The following is a 22,619-nucleotide window of genomic DNA, read 5'->3' on the forward strand; positions in this document are numbered from 1 at the left end:
TACATTGCGACGACGCATGACCGCACGTCTCCTTCGACATCCGCAGCATCAAGTCGCCTTCTCAATTTCGATACACGCACATTTAAAACATGGCTGAGGCTCTTCCCGAGTCACTCAAGATCCCCGAGGTCAGCCGCTTCATCAAGCGCGCTGGTCAGCTGCGTTCCGTCAAGCCAGCCGTCGCATACTGGTGTTCGTTCCCAAATTCTATCGAATGACAATCTGTATGCTTACAAGTCTTTAGGCGAGTACCGCGCCGTCAATCAGATCGTTGGGAAAGGGTTACACTCTGGTGAAGAAGACGCTTTTGCATTCACGACGAACCTGATCGATCAACTCGAGGCGACAAAGGCCGAGCACGCTGCGGAGGATGCGATTACCGACAATGAGGTCGCCAAGGTCTACATTGAGCAATTCGCACAACAGACGTTTGACCGTGCAGAGCGCACCCTCCGCGCCGACAAGGTCACTCGACAGACAGCCGACACGTTCGACGCGGCGGCTACCTTCTTCGACCTCCTACGCGAATGGGGCGAGCTTGAGCCCGAGGTCTTGCAAAAGATCAAGTTCGCCAAGTGGAATGCCGCGCGGATCCTCAAAGCGCTGCGAGAAGGACGTGACCCTAACGAGTCGAACCCGAAGCAACCTGAACAGGCAGAAGGAGGGGAGGAGGAGGGTACAACCGGTCTTGATCCCAACGACCTGGACGTGGAAGAACTCGCCTCCCTAGGCACCGTGCCTCAACCGGCCACTGTACAAGATGCGCCCGACGCCGGCGAATCTCTAGGAAGCGCTGGTCCTCCGCCGCATCCTCCAGCCCCTGAAGACTACTTTCCCACAGGACCACACCCGCCGCAGCCTTCGACACCAGGCTCCGTGGTCCCGCCCTCGGTTCCGGCATCCATGCCCAGTGTCGCGCCCGAAGGCCCTGTCTCGGCTGCATCCTCGATCCCGCCAGGTCCCTCACCACACCTCCCGACCAAGCTGTCTTCGCAGTTTGCGCCTCCGCCGGGCCCAGCGTTTCCAGGCTCTTCTGCCAGCAGCCTTCCGCCCTCAGTTCCGCAGCAGCAGCTCAGTACCCCGTCGCTTCCACAACCTGTCCCCGTACCGGCACCAGCGCCAGCGCCAAGTGCACCGCCACCCGCCGCCCATTACAAGGACCTCAACCAGGCGCAAAAGCATGCCAAGTGGGCCATATCAGCACTGAACTTTGAAGACGTGCCTACTGCGGTGCAGGAGCTCAGAAATGCCCTGGCGGCGCTGGGGGCACAGTGAGAGGCCGTGAGTGGAGCTGCACATCTTTCACAAAGCACTCATTTGAAGCGTTTAGACGTGTCCAAGATTTTAATGAAGCAAGTTCACACTTTTCAATTCCCAGTAGAACCGTGCTAGACTACATCCCATTCAGCAGCTCGTCATAAGTGCCCGAACGCCAAAACTCCTGGTCCCTGTTGTGATTCTATGCTGAAACCAAAATGTTGTGCGGCCAGTCACCGGTGGCGAGTGGTGTCACCGCCATGAAGGGGTTTGGCTCATGTTTGTTAGGCTCGTCATCTTCGCAATCCTCGTCAGTCCAGCCACGCTCGGGTCCCCAGCCGGTCAAGTACCCGGCCGTTCGAGCAGTCTCGAGCAGGCCCGACATCATTGCGCCCTTTTTCTTAACGCTGGACCAGCCGTCAAACTCGACGACGTTCACGGAAGGGAGCTTCTCCAAGAGACTTGCCAGAAGGGTGCGGCTGAATTCCTCGTAGAACCCCTCGGAGCGGCGGAATCCCTTGAACACTCCATCGCTGGGGTCGCACTCGACAAACACACAGAGCCTGCGGACGTTGGTGAATTCGGCCAGCCCGAGGGCATCGTTGACCACCCATCCCCGAGGTGGCGCGCCCCATCCCGGCCCAAGGCGCAGTTCGAGCGAGGTGACGCACTCGCGCTGGACCTTCTTCATCCGCGACAGCAGCGGCTTCTTCGTTTTGAAGTATCGTCCCGGACTGGTGGGAAATATTCGGAATCGACGGGTACTGTAGAAGTAATGGGTGGCCTCGTCGTGAATCTGCCTGCATACCCGGATGATTCCCAATTTCTTATGGTACCGCTTATAAATGTCGGGACCCAAGTCGAGGATCTCATTGGGCCATTCTTCATCCCTAAAGTAGTGCTCGTAGACTTTGATGCGCAGCTCGGATGGCAGTTCGAGAAACGGAAAAGGCCGGTCGGGAACGCGGCGCTTGCGCTGGAATGGTCTAAGAGGGACATCGAGTGTAAGATCCGCAATGGGGATGCTGTCAACGTCGCCTGAGGGAGCAGGCACTGGTGATGCTCCCTTGGTGGGTACAGGCGCAGACGCCGGTGCTGGTGCTGGCGGCGTCCTGATGACCAGAACGCCTGATCTAGCCGGTCGTCGACCCGGTGCCATTGTGAGGGTGGCCCGTTGTGAAGATGCAAGTTCGGAAGGCCGTGTTCAAATAGTGTGGCGATTCGGTCCAAAGGACTTTTTTGCGGGGCAACTTTGTCGTGGTGGCGTTCAGGAGGGCGGCAGTTACAGCACCAGTGTCCACAGCTATTGCGACTCGGTGAATTGCAAACGGCTTTACGACAGAGAAGTTGAGTATGAGTGTAGTAGGTCTCGCGAGACGATTTGCGCCGTAGAGGGTGGTTCCATGGCGAAATGTCAACAATGGGACCACCCTAGAACGCAGTAGCGGCGAGCATCTTGCCCGCGGACGCAGTTGCTGATATTGTTAGGAAGTTGTGAGGAACAATTGATCAGGGCAGATCTCGTGCTCTAGGTGCCAAAGAGGGAAAGGAAAGGATGGTTGCTGTTGACGGGTGGTGTGGTGTGGCTATGTCGTAACTGCACTGAAGAGCGGCATCTTGAAGACGGCGAATTGGATTCACGTGAGGCGGCACTCTAACTCCGGTCCTCGATCAACCGATGTCGCTGCAGAGGTGGGATGCGAGTGACGACATCGGTGAAACAGTAGATCCGAGAGCAATCCGCCTAATCTTCGGGTGAACAACCCCCCCCCCCCCCGGCGCCCCCCCCCCTGGTTGCCGTCGGGCACCAGCTCCGTGGTTGCGGCGCTGGAAAAGATTCGAAGGACTGGAACTCCAGCTGGAGCAGCATCGCCAACCATCATCGCTTTCTTCTCTTTGGGACAATTTCCCTCGCGCCATCTCCAATTTCCGAGGTGAGCTTGAAATGTGGCCTTGAGTGACAACGCCCAAATCATCTCGATTGTCGCTTTTCCTCCCAACCTATCAACGCGCCTTGTCGCGGGACACATCTCTTCCGTCATGCTATCCAGGTTGGCCTTCGCGCAGGCCACGCGCCTTGGTAGCAGAACGATCTCGGCGGCACCACTGAACAGGAACCTGCCCGTTTCCGCAGCCTCTTACACCCAGTCTTGGACCCGGTCCTTTGCTCAGAAGCAGACGCCTGCGCCGAAATCTGATTCGACGCCCAAGGAATCACCCGACACTCCCGCGCCCGAGAACGAAGCGGCAGCTGAGTCCGCCAAGGCCAAGGATGCCAAAGAAACCGACCAAATACCCTTTGACAAACTGCCTGATCTGACTCAGGGTATTCCGTCGACACTCTTTGATGAGCTGGAGCAGGCCAAGGGCAAAGATGTCAAATCGGATGCTGCACTCGAAACGGTGCCTCAATACGAGCGACGCGGTGGTGGTGGTGGCGGCGATTCAGAATATGTCTCGACGAGCGAGCGCAACCGTCGCTGGTGGACGCGCATGCTCTTGATCGGCGTGGGTTCGGGCTCACTGTTCGGTCTCGGATATCTCGGCCGCAACTGGGACGATGAGGCTGAGGCTGCACGCCATCCCGAGATTCCCAACGGAGTCTCGCCGGTCCTGTGGTGGCAGCGACTGAGGGCCCGAATGGGCGAGTCAGTCTCATACTATCAGAACCCGTCCTTTGACAAGCTGCTACCCGACCCTCATCCCAGTTTCGAGCGCCCCTACACTCTGGTGATCAGCCTGGAGGATCTGCTCGTGCACAGCGAGTGGTCGCGCCAGCATGGCTGGAGATTGGCCAAGCGACCAGGCGCCGACTACTTCATCCGCTACCTCGGTCAATACTACGAACTGGTCGTTTGGTCATCAACTTCGTTCGGCATGGCCGAGGGCATTGTCCGCAAACTTGACCCCTTCCGTCTCATCATGTGGCCCCTCTTCCGCGAGGCTACCAAGTTCGAAGACGGCGAAATTGTCAAGGACCTTTCCTATCTGAACCGTGACCCGTCCAAGGTCATTGTCCTTGACACCAAGGCTAGCCACGTGCGCAAGCAGCCCGAAAACTCCATCATCCTGGATCCTTGGACCGGCGAGAAGGACGACAAGGAGCTTGTCAGCCTGATCCCCTTCCTCGAGTACATTCATACCATGCAGTACGATGACGTGCGCAAGGTGCTCAAGTCGTTTGAGGGCAAGCACATCCCGACCGAGTTCGCCCGCCGCGAAGCGATCGCTCGCAAGGAATTCAACGCTCGTCTGGCTGCCGAGAAGGGCAAGCACAAGAAGCCCTCCGGCATGGGCGCCCTGGGCAGCATGCTCGGTCTCGGGCCCAGCAACATGAGCATGACCATGCAGCCCGAGGGTGAGCAGAACCCGACTGAGGCGTTTGCGCAGGGTAAGATGCTGCAGGACATTGCCCGTGAACGAGGCCAACGCAACTACGAGCTTCTGGAGAAGGAGATTCGCGAGAATGGGCAAAAGTGGCTCGACGAGGAGAAGGCCATGACCGAGAAGATGCAGAAGGAGGCCATGGAAAACATGTACGGCTCCCTCGGCGGCTGGTTCGCGCCCAAGAAGGAAGAGGAGAAGAAGGAGTGAGGGACATGCGCGTCCGAATCTCCACCTAATATCGCCCAACAAACTGTACAACTGTTTCCCTCGCCGATGGGGTCCGGCGCGTACGATGACGCGAGTGTCCGCATTTCTATTTGTCCATTGGGGGGGTTTTGCATATAGACTCGGCATTTTATGAGGGAGGGAAGAAGAGGTGCGAGCAGATTGGCTGCCCGTGTAAATCTGTACAATATCTGTATGAGCTGACGAGAGCTAGAGCACAGGGTATGCGAATTGGTTGAGTTCTGTGGTCAAACAACAAATTCACCTCCGTGCTATTTTGATGCAAAGGGCATATAGTACATGTATTCTCATTTCTAGCCAAAACTACTTTCTCTATGCGGCCTTTGGCGTCCCACTCGCTTGGGCCGTCGTCTTCGTGCCTCGTGTCCATAACTCATTGTTTCGTTTGCGCAGGAATGCCACAAGCGCGCAAGCTCGCTTGTCCACATTAACGCCGTTTGCCTCGAGCCCCCTGACGCCGAGAAACGCCACGGCCAACGCTATCACAATCACATCGACAATGTGCGTGAACCACCAAAAGTGCTGCGTGCCCAGCGCACAGTCCGCATACTCAAAGCGCCACTCCCAGGCCTCCCAGTCGAACCACAGGCTCAGCAGGCCAGCATTGCCGCCAAAGCCACCCATCATACTACGCACGGTGATTTCTCGACGACCTGGATGGCCGGGCATGGCTGGTATCTCCTGTGCCTGGGCGTCCTCCCAGGTAATGTGCTCCCAAGAGCGGTCTGCTTGCGTCGTACCGTTGGTCTGGTTGATAAAGTGGTATGTGTCGCAACCGGCATGATCGTGGCCATTCAGTATGACGCCGGGACGGCCAAGGCCCTTGCCGTCAGCGTTCGTATTGCCGCTCACGCCCAGGATCCCTTCGAAGAAGCCCTTGCTGGCATCGGGACTCAGCAGGTACTGCTCCCTGACGCCCCCGCCTTCAGACGAGGGATAAAAGTCGAAGTAGGGCGCGTCCACGCAGATGCCCTTGGGCTTGTACGTGGGGATGTGCGTCAGTATGATGGTGAAGCCACCCTGAAACTCGACAGCATGGGAGTTTCCAATAATGGCATTGACGTAGCTGTAGGTCGCGTCTTGCAAGACGGAGCTCTTGGCAGGCGTGTCCAGGTTCATGTCGTTGAGCAGCACGATGCGGATCTCGGGCCGCAGTCGGAGAGATTCTGGGTTCGTTTCATCGTCGACAATGGTCTTGTTCAGCTCGGGGTCTGTGACGGGCAGCTCGAAGCGAAGCTCGTAGTTGGCCTTGCCAAACACACGCTCGAAACGCTCCATCCTCTCCTCTGTCAGGTCGCCTGCATACCCCACGTCGTGGTTCCCGACAACATTCAAGATGCGTCTCGTCCAGACGCCAGACTCTACCGAGTTGGACAAAACGCCCGACACGTCGTATTCTCTCTGTGGAAAGAGCGCCACCTCGTCGGGGACCCTCTCAGCGCCACTGAAGGTACGATTCCAGAACCGTCTGCCTCGCCTTTCGAACTCGGCATTGTCAATCCATTGACTGCCGACAAGGTCTCCGAGAACGGTCACATGAGTCGGCCGCGTCCACCAGTGCACCGTGCGATATATGTGCGCCAAGTAGAAGTCGTTGCAGAAGTGATCGATAACCTTGCGGATCGACTCGAGGACGTTGGGTATGTCCTCAAAGTAAAAGTCGACCGTATCGTGCAGGGTCATGCGTATGCGCTCGCGGAGGGATGAATGTTTGGATCGAAAGGCCACGTTCTTGGCTATCTTCTTCAGGTGCGGCAAGAAGCCGAATGTCTTGATCGGTATGGAGGTGTCGCCCTCGAGCTGCGGATCGCCCAGGGCGAGGAGTCGGAAGGGGGCCAATGCTGTGGGCAGTTCATTGTCTGGCTCCGCGTACGGCCAGTGTAGCTTTTTCGTCTCTTGAAAGGCCTCTATGGCGTCGCGCGAGGCAATCGGGAACGCGCAGCCCTTGAAAACGGGATACAGGTACAGCCAGATGCTGCAGGCCAATGCGAGTGGTAGCACGAGGCAGAAGCCTCGCCGAAGGAATGTCGCGACGGCCATGCGTATCTGGCTGTCTATGGTGTGCTGCAAAGCACGCGGCAAGTCGACCGCGGCTTCGTGTGAGCACAGCGTGTGAGGGTCACAGCACGAAGTTGCTATTCAGGGGTTCGAACAGTAGTCAGCTGGAGGGATGGCAGCTAGCCAACAGGGTTCTTGGAGTTGTGGACCGCGTGCGGTCTGATCGCGGCATGGGATGAGTAAGCCAGTAGTTGCCTACCCTACACTGGCCAAATACAGCTCCAATGAGGCAGCATGATCATGAATCTAGCATAGGATTACGACAAGGGGCTGGCGAGTGGGTGTTGTTTCAAAGTCTTAGCGTAATCATGTAGGCATAAATTTTGTATTTTTTTTTGCACTGTGGTGTCTAAACTCCCTTGTCAAAATGCGATCCAGAACGCAGGCCGTTGTGGCGGTTACCTACTTCATCCTTGGGCGTTGTGAAATCCAAACCCTTCCGTCAACACGAACACCGCTTACTCAATTCAACAGCGACTGGGACCAAGGGCAAGCACAGCACTTCAAGGCGACCCGAAGCACCTCCCACATAACCACGGATACATCATAGATGTACGTATTAGACGCCTGTGGAGACGAGGCTCAGGCAGTCGGCCGCCCAAGACATGTAGGGACTTGATCCTACGCTACCAAAGGGGGCCCAATCATCAATGAAACCAACACGCGCCGTTGCATCAGCGGAGCAGGATCTTGCAGGTCTCACATTCTCGGATTGCCCTTCAGACACTAGCCAGGCAGGCGGCCAAGTGGGCTGCTGAGATCCTAAGAATTACCCCTTTTGTCGATGCCGGCGCCACGCGGATCAACGGCTCGTGGTACCAGACACCCAATTCGACTTTGAGCTTAGGGTTGACGATCACTCGCCGTTGCTTTTACTTTCGATAGAGATGCCTGTACGCAAATGTACGAGAACCACGGCCTTCACCCGAGCTACACGCGCGGAAAGCCTTCGGGACGAGGACAGCCTGGACAGGACATCATCTGCTGGCGTTGATCATGCATGACCAATCAGTCAAAGGTTACATCTCTCTGCATACCAGTACCGCGGCCAGATCCTCCACGGCTGCCTCGTGTTGCTTCCTGCAATACCACCTGGGGATCTTAACCTAGTGCCCTCGAAAGGCCCGAATGGCATCGAATGGACTTGACTATCAAGGCATTTGGGCGCCGCAATGCTTCGACATCCGAAGGCCGGCATCTATACCTTCCTCATGTGGTTATAGTCTTCCAGCCCCACAGTCCCAACGGGCGTTTCAATGTACCGACGCTTATGCCCAACTATTGAGATCCCACGATGCTAGGAGTCTAGGATCACATCTATGCGCGCATCATGATACATTGGCAATGCGGCAGCGGCCATGGCGACGATCTGCGCCCAAGGCCGCGGTGCCGCATGCCGGATGAAACGATCAATTCCATATAACGTGGTCAGCCCTGTCGTTTCTTGCCCGATGAGTACTTAGGACGGGCCATGCACCCGTCTCCTGGTCAGCTTCTTCTACACCAACTCAACATGTCAGCTCCAGCCTCAGCCAACATGTACTCCAAGCTGCTTCCCATAGTCCTCCTCCTGACCGGAGCCCAGGCATGGATGCCCTATGAAAGGGGTAGGTCACCTAGTGCTCTCCTTTACATGTGCAAGACACGGACGCCACTGACACGCCTGTAGATCTATACAGGGCCACGGGCACAAAGCGCTGGCTCCCCAACGCGGACAAGATCCGCGGTGTCAATCTGGGCTCCCAGTTCATCATCGAGCCCTGGATGGCCAACGACGCCTGGAACAGCATGGGCTGCGGCGGCTATAACGACGAGTGGCAGTGCACCCAAGCCCTCGGCCAGGACGCCGCCAACGAGGCCTTTCGCGGCCACTGGGACACCTGGACCACTCAGGAGGACATTCAGCAGATCGCCAGCCTCGGCCTCAACACCATCCGCCTCCCCGTCGGCTTTTGGCTCAAGGAGGACCTCGTCAAGGACGACGAGCACTACCCCCAGGGTGGTCTTGAGTACGTTGACAGGCTCGTCGGGTGGGCCAGAGACGCCGGTCTCTATGTCATCATGGACCTCCACGGCGGGCCAGGCTCGCAGTTTGCCAACCAGCAATACACCGGCCACGTGAGTGAGAACTGCCCAGCCTTTCATGCGAGAGCTAACGTACCCTCAGGGCGTCGACTACCCCGGCTTCTACACCGCCGACAACTTTGGCCGCGCCGCCGAGTTTCTCTACTGGATGGCCGACCGCATCCACACCAACGCCAACTACGCCAACGTCGGCGCCCTCCAGGTCATCAACGAGCCCGTCCACGCGGGCCAGAACCCCTCCGAGGCTGCCTACATGATCGAGAGCTTCTACCCCAACGCCTACACCTCCATCCGCAACGCCGAAGACGCCCTCAACGTCGCGGACGGCGACAGGCTGCACATTCAGTTCATGGGCAACGCCTGGGGCGCCGGTGATCCCACGAGCAGCCTGCCCAGCACGGGTCATACCCTCTTTGACGACCACCGCTACTACAAGTGGGACGGCAGCGTCGAGACCACCAAGGACGGCTACATTAACGCCGTCTGCAATGACAACCGCGAGGACGGCATCGTTGTCGGCGAGTGGTCCATCGCCGTCGCCGACGACGTGGAACACAACGACGAGTTCAGCATCAGGGACCGCCCCGACCAGGTCGACTGGTACCGGTCCTTCTTCAACGCCCAGGTCCAGACTTTTGAGAGGAGTGCCGGATGGGTCTTCTGGACGTGGAAGTGCAACTGGATTGGCGGCATGGACGAGTGGCGCTGGTGCTACAAGTCTGCTGTGGCGGCCGGTGCAATCCCGGACGACGCTGCCAGTGCTGCTGGGAATAGTCCTTGCTAGACATGGTTAACATCCTCAAAAGAGTCGCGTTCAATCAAGCAGTCTCAAATTGACCATCCCTCAACTATACGTGCACTGAATGCTTTCTGCCATCTATGCTGACGGGTCGCGTGCTGATCTAACTTGAACACCGAACCAAACACACCCTTGGCCGACAAAGGAGAAGAAGAACTGTGAGAGTATAAAACCATCCCTTGCAACGCTCAGAAAATGCAATTTCGTAATCTCATCACCTCCATGTGACGCTGCTCTTGCTCGTCTGGCGGCGATGGGCCGACATGCCTGCCCCAGCCCCTGAGCCGACACCGATAGTGACGCGCCGGGGGCCAGGAGGACTAGGACCATCGGTAGACGGCTTATCCGACCTAAGGCTTCCCCCGAGATTCATTCGTCTCGCCTGACCGGCCGTCAGTGTCCTCTCGCTCGCATTCGATCGTTGGTCTGGCGGCGAGCAGGCCATGGGTGGGCTCCTGCGGCGCTCCGTGCTTCCACGTCGGTTTCGGGAGATACCATTGGCGCTGCTGGCCAAGCCGTGTGACGTCGGCCCGGGCATGCTAGGCCGCGGGCCTGACTGTCCTCCGCCGATGGAACCAATGGATGAGACCCGCTTGGCCTTGGAAGCAGATGCTCCCGTCATGAGGCTGACCCGACGAGCATGGTTGGCAGTGTGCATCGCGCCTCGCAGCTTACGCGAGTCTATGAAACTGGACTCGGAGTCGGACCCGGAGCCGTTGGTTTGTTTCGAGAGCGGGCTATTCTCATCTGACATAGCGCGCGGTGGACGCGGCTGGGGGCTAGACGAGGAGCGCAGGTACCGAGGCCGGCTCACGGGCGGCGACATGTTGCCGACTTTATCGACATCAAGTGACCGCAGGGCAGGTAGCCTACTCTCAGGTTCAGGCGAGGTGCTCTTGCGTAGGTTGAGGCTAAGGCTTGGGGGGCTGAGCTTGGGTGAACCGCCATCCTGTGCCGTGGATGGTCGTGATTTGGACAGAAAGCCAGCCTGAAACCGGCTTGGCTTGACAGCAGCCAAGCTGGCGGCTTCCGGTATTTCAATGCTAGGACTCGCCTCTTCCATAATGGTCGGTTCTTGAGGTATCGAAATCGTCGGCATGGCGGGTTCGGGCTCTGGCTTCGCAGAAAGGGTCTGCTCGGGTGTCGCATCCTTGTACTGCGGAGTTCTCTCAAAGTCGGCGAGTTCCCCGTCCTCCGACTCGTCGTCGCGCCACCTGACTCCGCCCTTCTTTGGCTTGGTGGCAGCGCTGAAGCTCACACTCGTCTTAGGCGTCGCAGCGCGGCGTCTCCTCGGCGAGGCCTTCATCGGGCTGGCTTGGTTGTCATCGTTGCTACGGCCAGAAGAAGCAGCAGCGAAGACTGGCTGGGCCACTGGCTTGATGTACGCATGCATGGTGCTCTTGCGCTTTGGCGTGCCCTTGCGCGTTGGTGGGAAGACTTCGGCCACAGGCAGAGACCCGTCAGGCTTGACAACGTGGGAAGCAGCGGTGTAGCCAGTCTGGAGCAGACGGTGGATGATCTCCTTGGCATGAGCCACTGCCGATTCCTCATCCATCGCAAGCGTATCCGCCATGGAGGTCAGCATCTCGAACTGGGCAGTCAGCAGCATCTGCATCATGGAGGCATCACCTGCCCTCTCCTGCTCTGCCACCTCGTGGTACGCCTCGCGGTAGAAGTTGACCTTCAAAAACTCGGCCTCGCGTTCCAAGCTTGCAGCTTCACCCATATCCGCACCCTCTGTGCCCTCGAGCTGCCTCAAGCTGTGGCCAAGAGCCGTATCGATTGTTCGCTCCCATGTGGACTTTTCTATCTTCTGATGAATGTGCTGGCGGCTGCTCTCCAACTCGAGAAGGATGCCCTGTGCGGTCTTGCGAATCGAGATTAGGTTTTGCGGCATAGCATCGTCCTCACCACCGCGCTGATCGCAGACTGTGTCAAATGCGGCGATCCAGCTCGACAAAAGTCCGATTCGGCGCTCGAATGCCTTGAGACGCTTCATGCTGTTGACGCGCTCTTGACGCTCACCAGCGCAATTGTCATAGGCCGCCCTGAGGCGCTGGACACCCTCGTGCCCAGCAGCCTGGCGCTTTTCACATTGTTTCCGGAATTTGGCAAAGAAGAGATTCTCAGAGTCTTTTTGCTGTGCGCGCAGCTCGTTGATCAAGGCCATCTGCTCATCGATCTTGACCAAAAAGTCCTTGACGTGGCGGTTGACATTGAAAACGTTGCGTGTCACCTTTGTTTGAATGTTCTTGGCCCGGTTCGCATAGCGCAATGTGTTTTGGCTCTCGTCGAAATGTGCACTCGATGGCGATACGCACACAATCATCACCGTCTTGCAGTTGCCGCCAAGGGAGAACTTGAGGAGTCGCGTGAGCTTGCTGTTTCGGTACGGCACATGTGCCTTTTGGCGTCGATCGCAGAGCGCATTGATGCAGCTTCCCAGTGCAAGGAGGGATTTGTTGATGTTGGCACCTTCGACAAGTCGCTCGCCGCGGTTCTTTGTAACGGAAGCTCGCTCTGATCCGGCCAGATCGATGATGCTGAGCGTGGCCATGGTGTGAGGCTCGTTGACATCTGCGTTTCGGTCTTTTTGCGCGACGTTGATCTGAAGCACGGCGTGAGACCGCGACGATGTGGCATTGGCCTCTGTCGGCGAGACGGTTCGGTACTCATTACCGCGCACGATCATGTCCATGACCTCGGCCACGTCCTTTGGGTGGTGGCTTGTCAGCCCAGGCACTGTCACGGCCTGGTTGCTGTCCTCCCGCAGCATCAGTCCACCCTTGCCGCTCCCACCAGGCACCAAGAGATCGCGAATGGTCTCATTGTAGATCTCGAGATAGCTCAGACTCAATTCTGTCGTCTTCTCTTGGCTGCGCTCCTCAATCTTCTCGAACAATTCCTGCATGGTCAGGAAAATGATACCAGGGTGTTGCGATGTGCCGGTGATGGTGTGGGTTTTGCCGCAACCAGTCGCGCCGTATGCGAAGACAGTCGCATTGTAGCCATCGAGGACGCTATCCAACAGCTGCTTTGTTGTGCCTTCGTATACGTCTGCTTGGTTCGTGTTTTCGTCAAAGACACGATCAAACGCAAAGACCTGGTCCTTTGTTTTCTTCGAGGTCGGGACGACAGATCGACCGAATTTGTGAACGGGGTTGTCCTCGGGAGGATCGAAGACTCTGGAGCCCTGTCAGTAGGCGTACTACTACATAAAGATGTGACCTTACAAGCAGCGGTCATCGACCACTTTTATGACGTTTCGTATGCCGCGCTGGTGAAGTTTTGGTTGCGGCGCGCCCGCGAGCGAGCCGTCGCCCAAGAAAACTGTGCCATCATCGTTCTTGTGTCTGCGCTAGTCAGTTTGAAGTTGTGCCTGGATAGGAGTAACAGGCGTACACTTGTGCAGCTTCTCGAATTGTAAAGGGCCGCACTCGGACTGTTGAGACATGGTCAGCATTGGAATGCTCTGTATGCAAATCCTTGGAACCCACCAGCGACTGTGATGGACGACTGGTTATTAGGCGCAGCCATTGTGTGTGTGTGTGTGTGATATATGCTCTTGCAGCCTCGGATATGTCTGATGTTGAGTGTCCAGTACTCAATTAAACAGAAGCGCAGATGAAAATTGATGTTCAGACCGAACAGAGCACAAGGTAAACAAACAAAAATTGGGTATCAAGTGTGAAGCGAAAAGAGAGTTGCGCCTCCGACGGAAAAGGGTTCGGTGCGAAAGGTCGCGTGCTTGATGAAGCTGCTGTGTTAGTTGTTTGTCGAAGGCGCAAAGTTGAAAAGGATCGTGAGCAGGCGACCGTGAATGTGAAGCTGGCGGGCTTTTGGCTTGTGACGATGTGAGGCTCATGCGTTTGTTTTTCCGACCCCGGATTAGGATGGCGGTTGCCCAGACGACGCGTTTCTACGGGGCCCGGCAGGGACTCGAAACAGGCGCGTGCAGGGGGGGGGGGGGCTTGGCTGTTAAGTTAGGTATTTGTTCATTTACTTACCCGGCACATAATGACATCCGCCCATATCGTATCAACATTGAGTTCAAATGTTGCATTGAACTTTGTTGTAATTAGCCACAACATTCGACTGTATACTTTTAACCTTGAGCAATCCAATAGTTCTCCAGTCTAAAGCACCTTCAAAAAACTCAGACTATTGGTACTTTCATCCACGGGGCCAGCTCAAGCAATGCAGAACCAGATTCTCTCAAATAAGTTCTTCGGCTGCTCGACCGGCTACACTGGCTCCATCCGGTCAATTTCCGCCTTGCCACTCCAGACATCCATGTTCTGCACCTTGACCAACTTGGTCTTCTTGATAAGCTTGTACGAGAAGAAGAACGTCAGCACAATGGGGATGTTGATGTGCGGCGGGATGAAGCTCTTGGCCGAGAACCGTCCTGGAAACAACGCAATCGTCAGACAAAAGCAGATGGCAAAGCAGGCCAGATACGGCTGGAAGAGCGCTTTGTAGGGCAGCGTGTTCCGGTCGATGGCGTGGTACCTGAGCCCCTTGTAGAAGCAGAGGTACGTGTAGCACACGCTGGCTCAAATCATGACTGTCGAGACAGCGGATAAGTTGCTGATCCAGAAAAAGAGCTCGGACGAGCGATTGACTAGGTTTGAGGTAGCTGAGGCAGCCAAGCGCGGTGTCAATGGCCACGCATTCATAGGCCACACCCTATTTCTTCTACCGGAGGATAGCGTGCCTTGCCGTCGATGGCGGCCGAGTAGAGGACACTCTGGACGCGTAGGAGAAGGAGTTGCCGGCGGACCACGTGGACGAGAGGATGATGCCGTTGAGAATACCCGGCATGGTCTTGATACCCGCCGTCTCAATGGCAATGACAAACGGATTCTGGTTGGCGCCAGGCGCGTCGCTGCTGATGGCATTGAGCAGACCTTTGTCATCTGACGAGACACAGAGACCGACATGGAAGAGTGCAATCACATCGAAGATGAGGATACGCCAGAAGACTCGACGCACTGCCTTGGGAATGTTGCGTCGGGAGTTCTCCGTCTCACCGGCGGCGACCACCATCTCACTACCACCGTAGACAAACGTGGCCTAGATGAAGACCTTGAAGAAGCCCAGGAAGCGGCCCAGCGCACCTGAATGCAGGTACGCGTTCATCGTCCCGGGGTCCATCCAGTGGGCGAACCCGATGGCGTGCCCACTGGGATCTCCACCGCAGGTGATGATGAGCATGAGCAGGATCAACCCGACAATAATAGTGAGCTTGATCGCCCCAAAGAAAAACTCGGCCTCGCCATGGATCTTGACGGGGAAGCGATTGATGACGACCATGGCCAGAAAAGGTTTTGGTGATCAAGGCACCCTTGGGCACGTCGTTTGGCCAGTAGTCCACAATGACGCAGCAGCAGACGCTGGCCTCGATCGGCACGCCAATGGCGAACTGGTACCAGCAGTTCCAGCCAAGAGTCAAGCAGCGACTCATCGACATAGCGCGTCGCGAAGATGGGGACGCACCCGGGGATGGGCAACAACGCGGCCATCTCCCCCAGCGAGTTGATCACGCAGTAGAGGTTGAAGCCGGTGATGAGGTAGGCGAGGAACATGGACACTGGCCCAGCGAGCGAGAGGACCTGGCCAGCTGACAAAGAGTCTTGTGCCGATGGCGCCGGAGAGGGCGACGAACTGCACGTGGCGATACTTAAGCCCACGCTGCAGATTTCCGGTGTGACGAAGCTCATGCTCCTCCAACTTGGAATCGCCGCCCTCAGGGGCATCATTGGTAGCAGTTGGCTCGGGGCTGCACCGATCCTGTTGCCCTGGACTTCAATATCGTTCTTCTCGGCTACCATTGTGACCGAATTGGCGTCGAGGCGGTGCGTCCGAATGGGAGTATGGAGACAGAATGGCAATACCGCTCAAGGCGAGCTCCGAGTAGATGTACACAGCTAAGTGAGCCGGGCATCGGTCTCGGTCAAGCAGAGCGACTTCCGAGACTTATCTCGCTTGATATATTCCCCGCACTCCATGGGTGGCATCGGAGTGAAAGCAGCCCCTTTAAGCCTTGTAAACTGTCAATCCGCATGACAGACAATGTCGGCTATCGTAGGAGCGGGGGTGGATTAGATACGCTTATTGAAGCGGTTTATTTTTGCCAGTCCGCCTCCTTGGGATACCTTGGCAGGAGAGGCGAGGGGAGACTGTCCAGTTGACGAGCCCCACGAGGCCGGCCGCTGCATGGATCAAGCATTGCTCACTCCACAGCGTCTGTTATCTTGCCCTCCGTCCTGCCCAGACTCAATAGTTCCTCGTCCACAAGCATTGTCCACTTGCGCAGGAACCATCGCTCCGCGATCCAGCTACTTTTGTCCCAGGGCTGACAAGTTCTCTTGCGGTGGTCGTTGCTCCTCGTCGTCTTCAACATCACGAGCCCTCCTTTCACGTAGATATCGAGCTTGAGCTCCCAAAGATTGAAAACCGTGGGCAACGCAGCCGACAGCATGATCGCCCTGTCTCTCAGGTGAGGCAGTGGTATCAGGTCTAGGGAAGGATGATGGGGTACGACAACCTGCGTCAGGGTTGGGCGAAGATGGGGCGGCGTTTGACCAGGAAGATTGATGATGAGTGACGCCAAAAGCGTCTGAGGATTTGTCTCTGGTGTCGTAGGTCGGTAAAATGGTGAGATGCCGTGGGGTGAGCACGTAGCTAGCTGCTCTGCGTCCCAACCGAGAGCGGCGGCATTGTGAAGACACGCGCCAAAGATGATAGTCGGTAGAAACTCCAATGTGTTGCACGAGGGGTCTGCGAGCGCAGGTTGAGCCTGGAATAGGGGTCGAGCTCCGTCCCAGCAGCTGGGCGTTGAGTCGTCCGGCGACTCTTGATCAGGTCGGGAGTTCCAGTCGTCGCTGGCGGAGAACAATGGCTCTTCGCCGAATTCAACCATACCCTGGGCCCATGAAGTTGGTGTTGGGGCCAGAAAACCAGTTGATCCTTCGTCATGCAACGACACCGCCGGTAACGGCTCGACATTCATGAACGTTCCCAACCTAAGAACGTCCTCACCGCTCTGTGCGGCCACGGGTGCTGCGCTGGATGAGGTCGCTGGTGAACCATCGACTCGACCAGGGCTGCCTGTATTGGCGGCCGGGGTACCTTTTGCGCCAATTCGAGGGCGGGTACTGGTAATAGAGGGTTGTGTCATTTGGCCGGCTTTCAATTGCTGTCTCTTCTCCTTCTGACGTTGCCCTAGTCATCCTCGTCAGTTCATCGATACTATTGCTGTGAGATCTGAACTCACTAAACACCTTCTGCGCAATGCGATTCTGCTCTTTCCTCGCTTCTGTAATGATTCGCCTCTTCTTTTGAGGTCTAGACTCACTGCCGCCCACTGAATATGGCCGCGTTTGGGGAAGCGCACAGTGGTCATTGCGCCTGGACGCATCCGACATGGATGCTGAGCAGGCATTTCCCGGGACAAATAAAGGTAACATCGACATGGCGTGGCCGGACACAGACTCTGCATAGGTAAGAGTAAACCAGTAAGCCACTGTGTGAAGTCAAACAATCAGGTCGGCAATCAGTAGTGTTGAAGGTCGACAGGATCCGGAGACATGCCTATGCTCCGGGCGGATTCACCGGACTTATGAGACCCAGTTTCCGAGATCCCACCATTCATGCAACGCCCTCACTCTATTTCATTTGGCGATACTATGTGCACCCGTGCTACATGTGAGGTCTTCCTGCTATGTCTTGAATTGTTCGTCGATGGTCCATTCTATCTAAACCTTGACAGACGACGAAACTGACCAGCTCTCAACTTGTAATGGACGATGACCATCGACACTCGTGTCGCAAACCCTGGTGTTAATGTCGCAATCGGCATGTTGGCTTACTATGGGCCGGGAATGGCTTAGCATTGACCAGCCAATCAACGCCAACGCGAAGGGTAAGCTGTAGTTGTACCAGCCTACAAACACCATTGTCAATGGCAACCCCCAGACTTGACATCTGCGTGCGAATCGAGTGAAGAATGACTCTCTCCGTAAGCCAATGCGCATCTTCATCAGCTTCTTGATGGGCATGCTGTCAAAGGTGCCCATGCGCGGAGGTAAAGCCACTAGTAAAGCGCGACGAAGGATGGTATAAAGTAACGACATGTCCGGCACAAGCAGACAGCCTTGACCACCAGCACAGCATCAGAAGACGTCGTCGAACAAAGTCATTGCAACTGAGAAACCTGAAAGACCCGCCAGTCACCTCATATAATCATGTCCGCCCCCAAGAAAGTCATCGCTGTCGTAGGCGCCACCGGCATCCAGGGTGGCTCCGTGGTCAAGGCCTTCCTGCCCATGGAAAACTGGACTGTCCGCGCTCTCACGCGCGACCCTTCTTCCAAGAAAGCGCGCGAGCTGGCTTCCCAGGGTTGTGAGGTCGTCGAGGCCGAGCTCGCCGACCCTGCCTCCCTCGCCCGGGCCTTTGAGGGTGTCGCCGCCATCTTCTCCAACACGGACTTCTGGGCCCCCTACAGTCAAGCAAACAAGGCCGGGGAGACCCGCGAAAAGGCCACCGCGTTTGGCTTCCAGGTCGAATTCTCTCATGCCAAGAATGTGGCCGACGAGGCAGCCAAGGTCCCTGGACTGGAGCGGTTCGTCTACTCCGCACTCGGACCCATGAAGAAGGCGTCCAGGGGCAAATACCCCAATTCAGGCCACTGGGATTCCAAGGCGGAAGCCGTCGACTACATTGAAGAGTCGTGCCCGGACCTGCAGGGCAAGGTCTCTTTTGTGTATCCCAGCGTCTACCACACCAACCCGTTCCTGCTGCCGCACAAGTACCCGCACATTGGCGACTATGCGATCATGCTGCCAGGTGACGAGACAATGATGATGCCCGTGATCCACACCGATGTCACGTTTGGCAAGTTTGTCCGTAACTTGATCGTCGACGAGGAACCCGGTGTTAAGCTCCTGGCGTGCGACGTCGAGGTAACCATGCGCGAGGTCACTGATACCTGGAACCGCGTCACTGGCCAGAAGGCCACCATCACCACGGAGACGGAGGATAGGATGCACGAGCTCACTGGCCTGCCGTATGAGGTCCTTGACGGACCTGCTTACCTGGCCGAATACGACTTTATGCATGGCGTCACGGGCAAGGTGATCCGGCCAAAGGAGCTGAAGGTCAAGGTCGAGACGATGACTTTGGAGGAGATCATGCAATCTAGGGGTCTGGATGCCCTGCTGAGCATTGAGCATCCCGATTTGTAGATGTTGCCGATCAAGTACCGTGCAGTCAAAAATTGGTGGCCGCGTCGCCTTCAGTGAGAATAATGTCACATTGTTTGGCTCCATATTATACAAGCGCCCCAACGCCATTCCTGTGAACATGAGTGCTATATCCTGCGCCATCTAGTACCCACCAAGCACATCATGCCGCCGTGAAGGCATACCGCGGTAGCTTGGCCATCCTCTCCTCTGGGCTGATCTCCGCATCGTCGTAGAACATCCTGCCCTTCTTGTCCTTCTTGCTCGCCTTTTCGGGCTCCACGGCCGGTTTCACGCCTGTCTCTGCCTTGCGAATGAGTTGATCGATGCTGTCACCGCCAGGTCGCTGAGGAAGACCGGCCACGCCAGGCGGGCCGCTAGGTGGTCGCGCGGGAATGCCTTCGGGTGCCTGGCCGTAGAAATGACCCTGAGGCGGCGCCTGCTGCTGTCCAGGGTACTGCTGCTGCTGCTGGGCTGGCGCGGGTACAGGTGCCGGTGTTGCTTGTTGTTGCGCGCTCTGCATCATGCTCTCCAAGCTGCCGCCGTTGGCGAGAATCTCCTTCCTCCTGGCTCGCCACTCCCTCAGACGCGTCTTGAGCTCCTCCGCCGTTTCAATCTTGATCTTCTTTCTCGGCTCCTTGGCCTGCCCAGGCAGAGGGTTGCCGGTCGCGATTCTTCGGTCCTCCTGCGCCTGGTAGAAGTTCTGGATCAGTCGGTTGCGGTGCGACTCGAGCACTTCGGTGGGGATGCCCTCCATGCCAAAAATTTCGACCTCGAGGCCCTGGCGGTTCGGGAGCGCATTTTCGACGTGATCGAGGTTTTCCTTGTGGACCTGGTTCAGGTGCACGGAGAGACCTGCCATTGTATCAGCTGTGCAATTGATTCAAGACAGACGAGGTGCGGTACCTCCGGCGGTGTTCAGGCGGCGACCGCAGCGGTCACATTTGAAATGTTTCGCCTTTTGATGCGAGATGAGGAGTTTGAGGTCCTCAAAGTCTCGCTCACCTGGGATAGTCAGCTGTCACGTTCATGGGCGCGTGGGTCTGGGTCGCTTACAGTAGTAGCACCATGGTCTGCCCAGGATTTCCTCGATATCGGCATGGCCGCGTCTCTTCTTGCCCATGGTGGCAGTACGGGGATGATTGGCTGGTTGATGATACAGGACAGCTATCGTCTCGCGCGACTGAGCTTCGGTCGGTGGTGTTTTCCGCGGTGGGTCCCTGCCTCCAGCGGTTAAACTGCGGGCTGATGATACAAAAGTGGCAGACTCCCTCTCGCTCGACTCCTCACCCCTGTAAGGTCACGTGATCAGCCAATTTGAGATTGAGTGATACGCCGCTGTCTAATATTGACTCGCATTTCCAAACGCTATGTTACAAAGGCGTGCGCTCGTTCTCCTCATCACTGTCCGGTTGTCGCCTCCATCCTAACCGCCAGTAGCGCTGATGTATGCTTGGCACCCATTCCCCAACTGAACCTCGTGGCACAGCTCCCTTCTGTCTTCGCTCGTGCGCAACTTCATCGAAAAAAACCGATGCGGTCGCCACAGTGAGGATCATGACAAGTTGAGCGTGGGTAGGCTCGCCCACGAACCATAGGAAGCAGCTGCTCGCGGCGGCCGCTATTCCGAAATGGCAGACACCGCGAGCCATCCGGGGATAGATGGGTATGACGATGAGTGGACCAGTCGCGCAGAAGTCTGTGAGCCGATGCAAGTACCTCAAGATCGCTACCGTAAGAATGAAGAGAGCGAGGCCTTGAAAAGACAGGGCTGTCATCGCAGGAAGGCAGTTCCGTCGTTAGCAGGCTGGGTACTTAGATGGCCTAGTCCATTTGGCAAACAGGTAAATGGGTTACGGGCTTGATGACGCGAGAGCGCCCACCTGGAGTATGGGACAACTGCGCGAAGTAGGGTGAACGAGGTCGTGACTGGTGAGAGGATGGGTCATGTGGGTATACTCTGCTGTGAGGACGATATTCTGTTTGTAACTAGGCACAACTTGTTTCGTTCAGCGACGGAAGAATGCCTGTAGTCTGTTTTCAAGGCAGACGCCAGAAGTCGTTGAAAGACACATGTACCTGAGATACGAGGTAGGCTTAATACAAATCGTCGCTGCCTGCGCTCTTGGACCTTCCCGATTCAAAGGCTCGGGTTGTCATTCAGGTAAGTCACAATCCACCTGACAGGCCCTACCTAAAAGTGCGCTTGCGAAGTTGACATGACCAGCTGGTTTTCTTCGTGTGGAACACTGGAAGTGCTTTGTACGTTTCGTATTATGTTTCGACGTCTCAAAAGCCTTTTTTTTTCTTTGGCTGTTTGATGATAATTTGAAGCGTGGTCTAATGTACAGCTTCCAAGAGGCTACAATTATGTGAGCCCCTCGTCATAAGTCTATGAGTGCGACGAAGACCGATACCTTGATAGTGATTTTTCGGTAGCTTTTGCGTGGATAGAAGAGACGACAACAATCTAGTAGGGTAGGTAAAATGCAAGCTTGTTCGCCTTGATATGCGACCGGCCGCGCGCAACGCGTCGCCTCCTCTGACCCCTCCGTGGTAACCCCGCGATGCCAATGGTTGATCATCACCACCACCGAGCCTCAGGAAACCACTTTCATCATGTCCTCCGAGATAGAGGTTGTCCAGTTGGACCATGTACCAAGTCGCTACGCCGTCCACCTCGCGGTGTTCCAGGACGTGGGCAACGCCGAGTTCCTCCACAAGCAGCTTCTGTCGCGCAACGCAGAATTTGAATATGCCTTTATCGACGCTTCGGTGGTATGTAAGCCTTCATGTTGGAGCGCGAGGGAAATCATCTAACAAAGCAAAGATCGTGTCCAGACTCCACCTGTTGTCCGCGGTCTTTAAAGCCATCACTTCAGCATCGAACGAAGTCCTCAAAACACCAAATGTCCATTCGGAGATTGTCGCCAACCTGGCGGCGAGCAACAATGTGCGATATCATGTCCACGAACTGAGCCAAATGGCTAACGCTCCCCAGATAGCAGAGGCCTACCGTCGATATGGCGTGTCAACGGCTACGAAGAACCTTGTTGTGGTCAAGGTTGCGGAAAACGGCAACCCATCCACCGAACAGATCGCAGAACACCTCGCGAAGAATGTCGAGGGCACCCAAGTACCAGCGACGGACGAGAAACTTGCTTCCACGGCAGACATGAGCAAGGTGTTCAAATACTACAAGTTAAATGGACTGAATTGGCTGGATAAGATCAAAGATCATGGTGCGGAGCAGAAAGAGTTGGAGATGCTGGTCGTTGGTGCCATGGCCTTACGTGGGCTGTAACGCGGCGTCCAATATTCACAACTTCGCCATTCCATTCCATGATACAGACCACGTATGATCAAAAGAAGAATAGTAAGTGAAAGCGTTTGTTAAAAAATTGCTTGTGTAATCTCTTGTGTAATCTAATGCGCTCCTAGTGTAACGCCGGCTCAAAAACAAACAATCCGCTGAGGTGTCAATATCTTGGGTATAACTTGGGGAAAAGAAAATCATTTCTCGGAACGCCAGCTAATCGTCA

The 22,619-nt window shown here is 56.2% G+C and overlaps 11 protein-coding genes across 11 annotated transcripts; 5 read left to right on the forward strand and 6 right to left on the reverse strand.

The window, feature by feature from the left end:
* Positions 1 to 89: 89 nt before the first annotated feature.
* J7T54_006636 (Vacuolar protein sorting-associated protein-like protein) lies at positions 90 to 1,275 on the forward strand (the record flags this gene model as incomplete). Its single annotated transcript, XM_051503089.1, has 2 exons — positions 90 to 192; positions 245 to 1,275. 2 exons carry the CDS (start codon positions 90 to 92, stop codon positions 1,273 to 1,275), a joined length of 1,134 nt encoding a protein of 377 aa, XP_051365447.1.
* Positions 1,276 to 1,459: 184 nt separating this feature from the next.
* On the reverse strand, positions 1,460 to 2,416 carry J7T54_006637 (3 exoribonuclease family protein; the record flags this gene model as incomplete). The annotated part of the gene is made up of 1 exon (XM_051503090.1): positions 1,460 to 2,416. The coding sequence occupies one exon, from the start codon at positions 2,414 to 2,416 to the stop codon at positions 1,460 to 1,462; it is 957 nt and encodes a 318-aa protein (XP_051365448.1).
* An 881-nt stretch (positions 2,417 to 3,297) lies between these two features.
* On the forward strand, positions 3,298 to 4,851 carry J7T54_006638 (Mitochondrial import inner membrane translocase subunit-like protein; the record flags this gene model as incomplete). Its single annotated transcript, XM_051503091.1, has 1 exon — positions 3,298 to 4,851. The coding sequence occupies one exon, from the start codon at positions 3,298 to 3,300 to the stop codon at positions 4,849 to 4,851; it is 1,554 nt and encodes a 517-aa protein (XP_051365449.1).
* Positions 4,852 to 5,202: 351 nt separating this feature from the next.
* On the reverse strand, positions 5,203 to 6,930 carry J7T54_006639 (uncharacterized protein; the record flags this gene model as incomplete). The annotated part of the gene is made up of 1 exon (XM_051503093.1): positions 5,203 to 6,930. One exon carries the CDS (start codon positions 6,928 to 6,930, stop codon positions 5,203 to 5,205), a length of 1,728 nt encoding a protein of 575 aa, XP_051365450.1.
* Positions 6,931 to 8,461: 1,531 nt separating this feature from the next.
* On the forward strand, positions 8,462 to 9,817 carry J7T54_006640 (Glucan endo-1; the record flags this gene model as incomplete). The annotated part of the gene is made up of 3 exons (XM_051503094.1): positions 8,462 to 8,555; positions 8,618 to 9,066; positions 9,116 to 9,817. 3 exons carry the CDS (start codon positions 8,462 to 8,464, stop codon positions 9,815 to 9,817), a joined length of 1,245 nt encoding a protein of 414 aa, XP_051365451.1.
* Positions 9,818 to 10,046: 229 nt separating this feature from the next.
* J7T54_006641 (uncharacterized protein) lies at positions 10,047 to 13,369 on the reverse strand (the record flags this gene model as incomplete). The annotated part of the gene is made up of 4 exons (XM_051503095.1): positions 10,047 to 13,017; positions 13,066 to 13,185; positions 13,235 to 13,274; positions 13,330 to 13,369. The coding sequence occupies 4 exons, from the start codon at positions 13,367 to 13,369 to the stop codon at positions 10,047 to 10,049; spliced, it is 3,171 nt and encodes a 1,056-aa protein (XP_051365452.1).
* A 707-nt stretch (positions 13,370 to 14,076) lies between these two features.
* Positions 14,077 to 15,666, reverse strand: J7T54_006642 (putative proline-specific permease put4; the record flags this gene model as incomplete). Its single annotated transcript, XM_051503096.1, has 4 exons — positions 14,077 to 14,383; positions 14,535 to 14,885; positions 14,967 to 15,118; positions 15,265 to 15,666. The coding sequence occupies 4 exons, from the start codon at positions 15,664 to 15,666 to the stop codon at positions 14,077 to 14,079; spliced, it is 1,212 nt and encodes a 403-aa protein (XP_051365453.1).
* Positions 15,667 to 16,067: 401 nt separating this feature from the next.
* On the reverse strand, positions 16,068 to 16,757 carry J7T54_006643 (uncharacterized protein; the record flags this gene model as incomplete). Its single annotated transcript, XM_051503097.1, has 1 exon — positions 16,068 to 16,757. The coding sequence occupies one exon, from the start codon at positions 16,755 to 16,757 to the stop codon at positions 16,068 to 16,070; it is 690 nt and encodes a 229-aa protein (XP_051365454.1).
* Positions 16,758 to 18,081: 1,324 nt separating this feature from the next.
* On the forward strand, positions 18,082 to 19,080 carry J7T54_006644 (NmrA-like family domain-containing protein-like protein; the record flags this gene model as incomplete). Its single annotated transcript, XM_051503098.1, has 1 exon — positions 18,082 to 19,080. One exon carries the CDS (start codon positions 18,082 to 18,084, stop codon positions 19,078 to 19,080), a length of 999 nt encoding a protein of 332 aa, XP_051365455.1.
* Positions 19,081 to 19,240: 160 nt separating this feature from the next.
* J7T54_006645 (uncharacterized protein) lies at positions 19,241 to 20,200 on the reverse strand (the record flags this gene model as incomplete). Its single annotated transcript, XM_051503099.1, has 3 exons — positions 19,241 to 19,932; positions 19,984 to 20,082; positions 20,134 to 20,200. 3 exons carry the CDS (start codon positions 20,198 to 20,200, stop codon positions 19,241 to 19,243), a joined length of 858 nt encoding a protein of 285 aa, XP_051365456.1.
* Positions 20,201 to 21,696: 1,496 nt separating this feature from the next.
* On the forward strand, positions 21,697 to 22,381 carry J7T54_006646 (EKC/KEOPS complex subunit-like protein; the record flags this gene model as incomplete). Its single annotated transcript, XM_051503100.1, has 2 exons — positions 21,697 to 21,855; positions 21,908 to 22,381. The coding sequence occupies 2 exons, from the start codon at positions 21,697 to 21,699 to the stop codon at positions 22,379 to 22,381; spliced, it is 633 nt and encodes a 210-aa protein (XP_051365457.1).
* Between the last annotated feature and the right edge of the window lie 238 nt (positions 22,382 to 22,619).

The sequence above is a fragment of the Emericellopsis cladophorae genome (genome assembly GCF_022114955.1).
Source record: "Emericellopsis cladophorae strain MUM 19.33 chromosome Unknown NODE_4_length_1054762_cov_117_872525, whole genome shotgun sequence".
Taxonomy (NCBI): Eukaryota; Fungi; Ascomycota; class Sordariomycetes; order Hypocreales; family Bionectriaceae; genus Emericellopsis; species Emericellopsis cladophorae.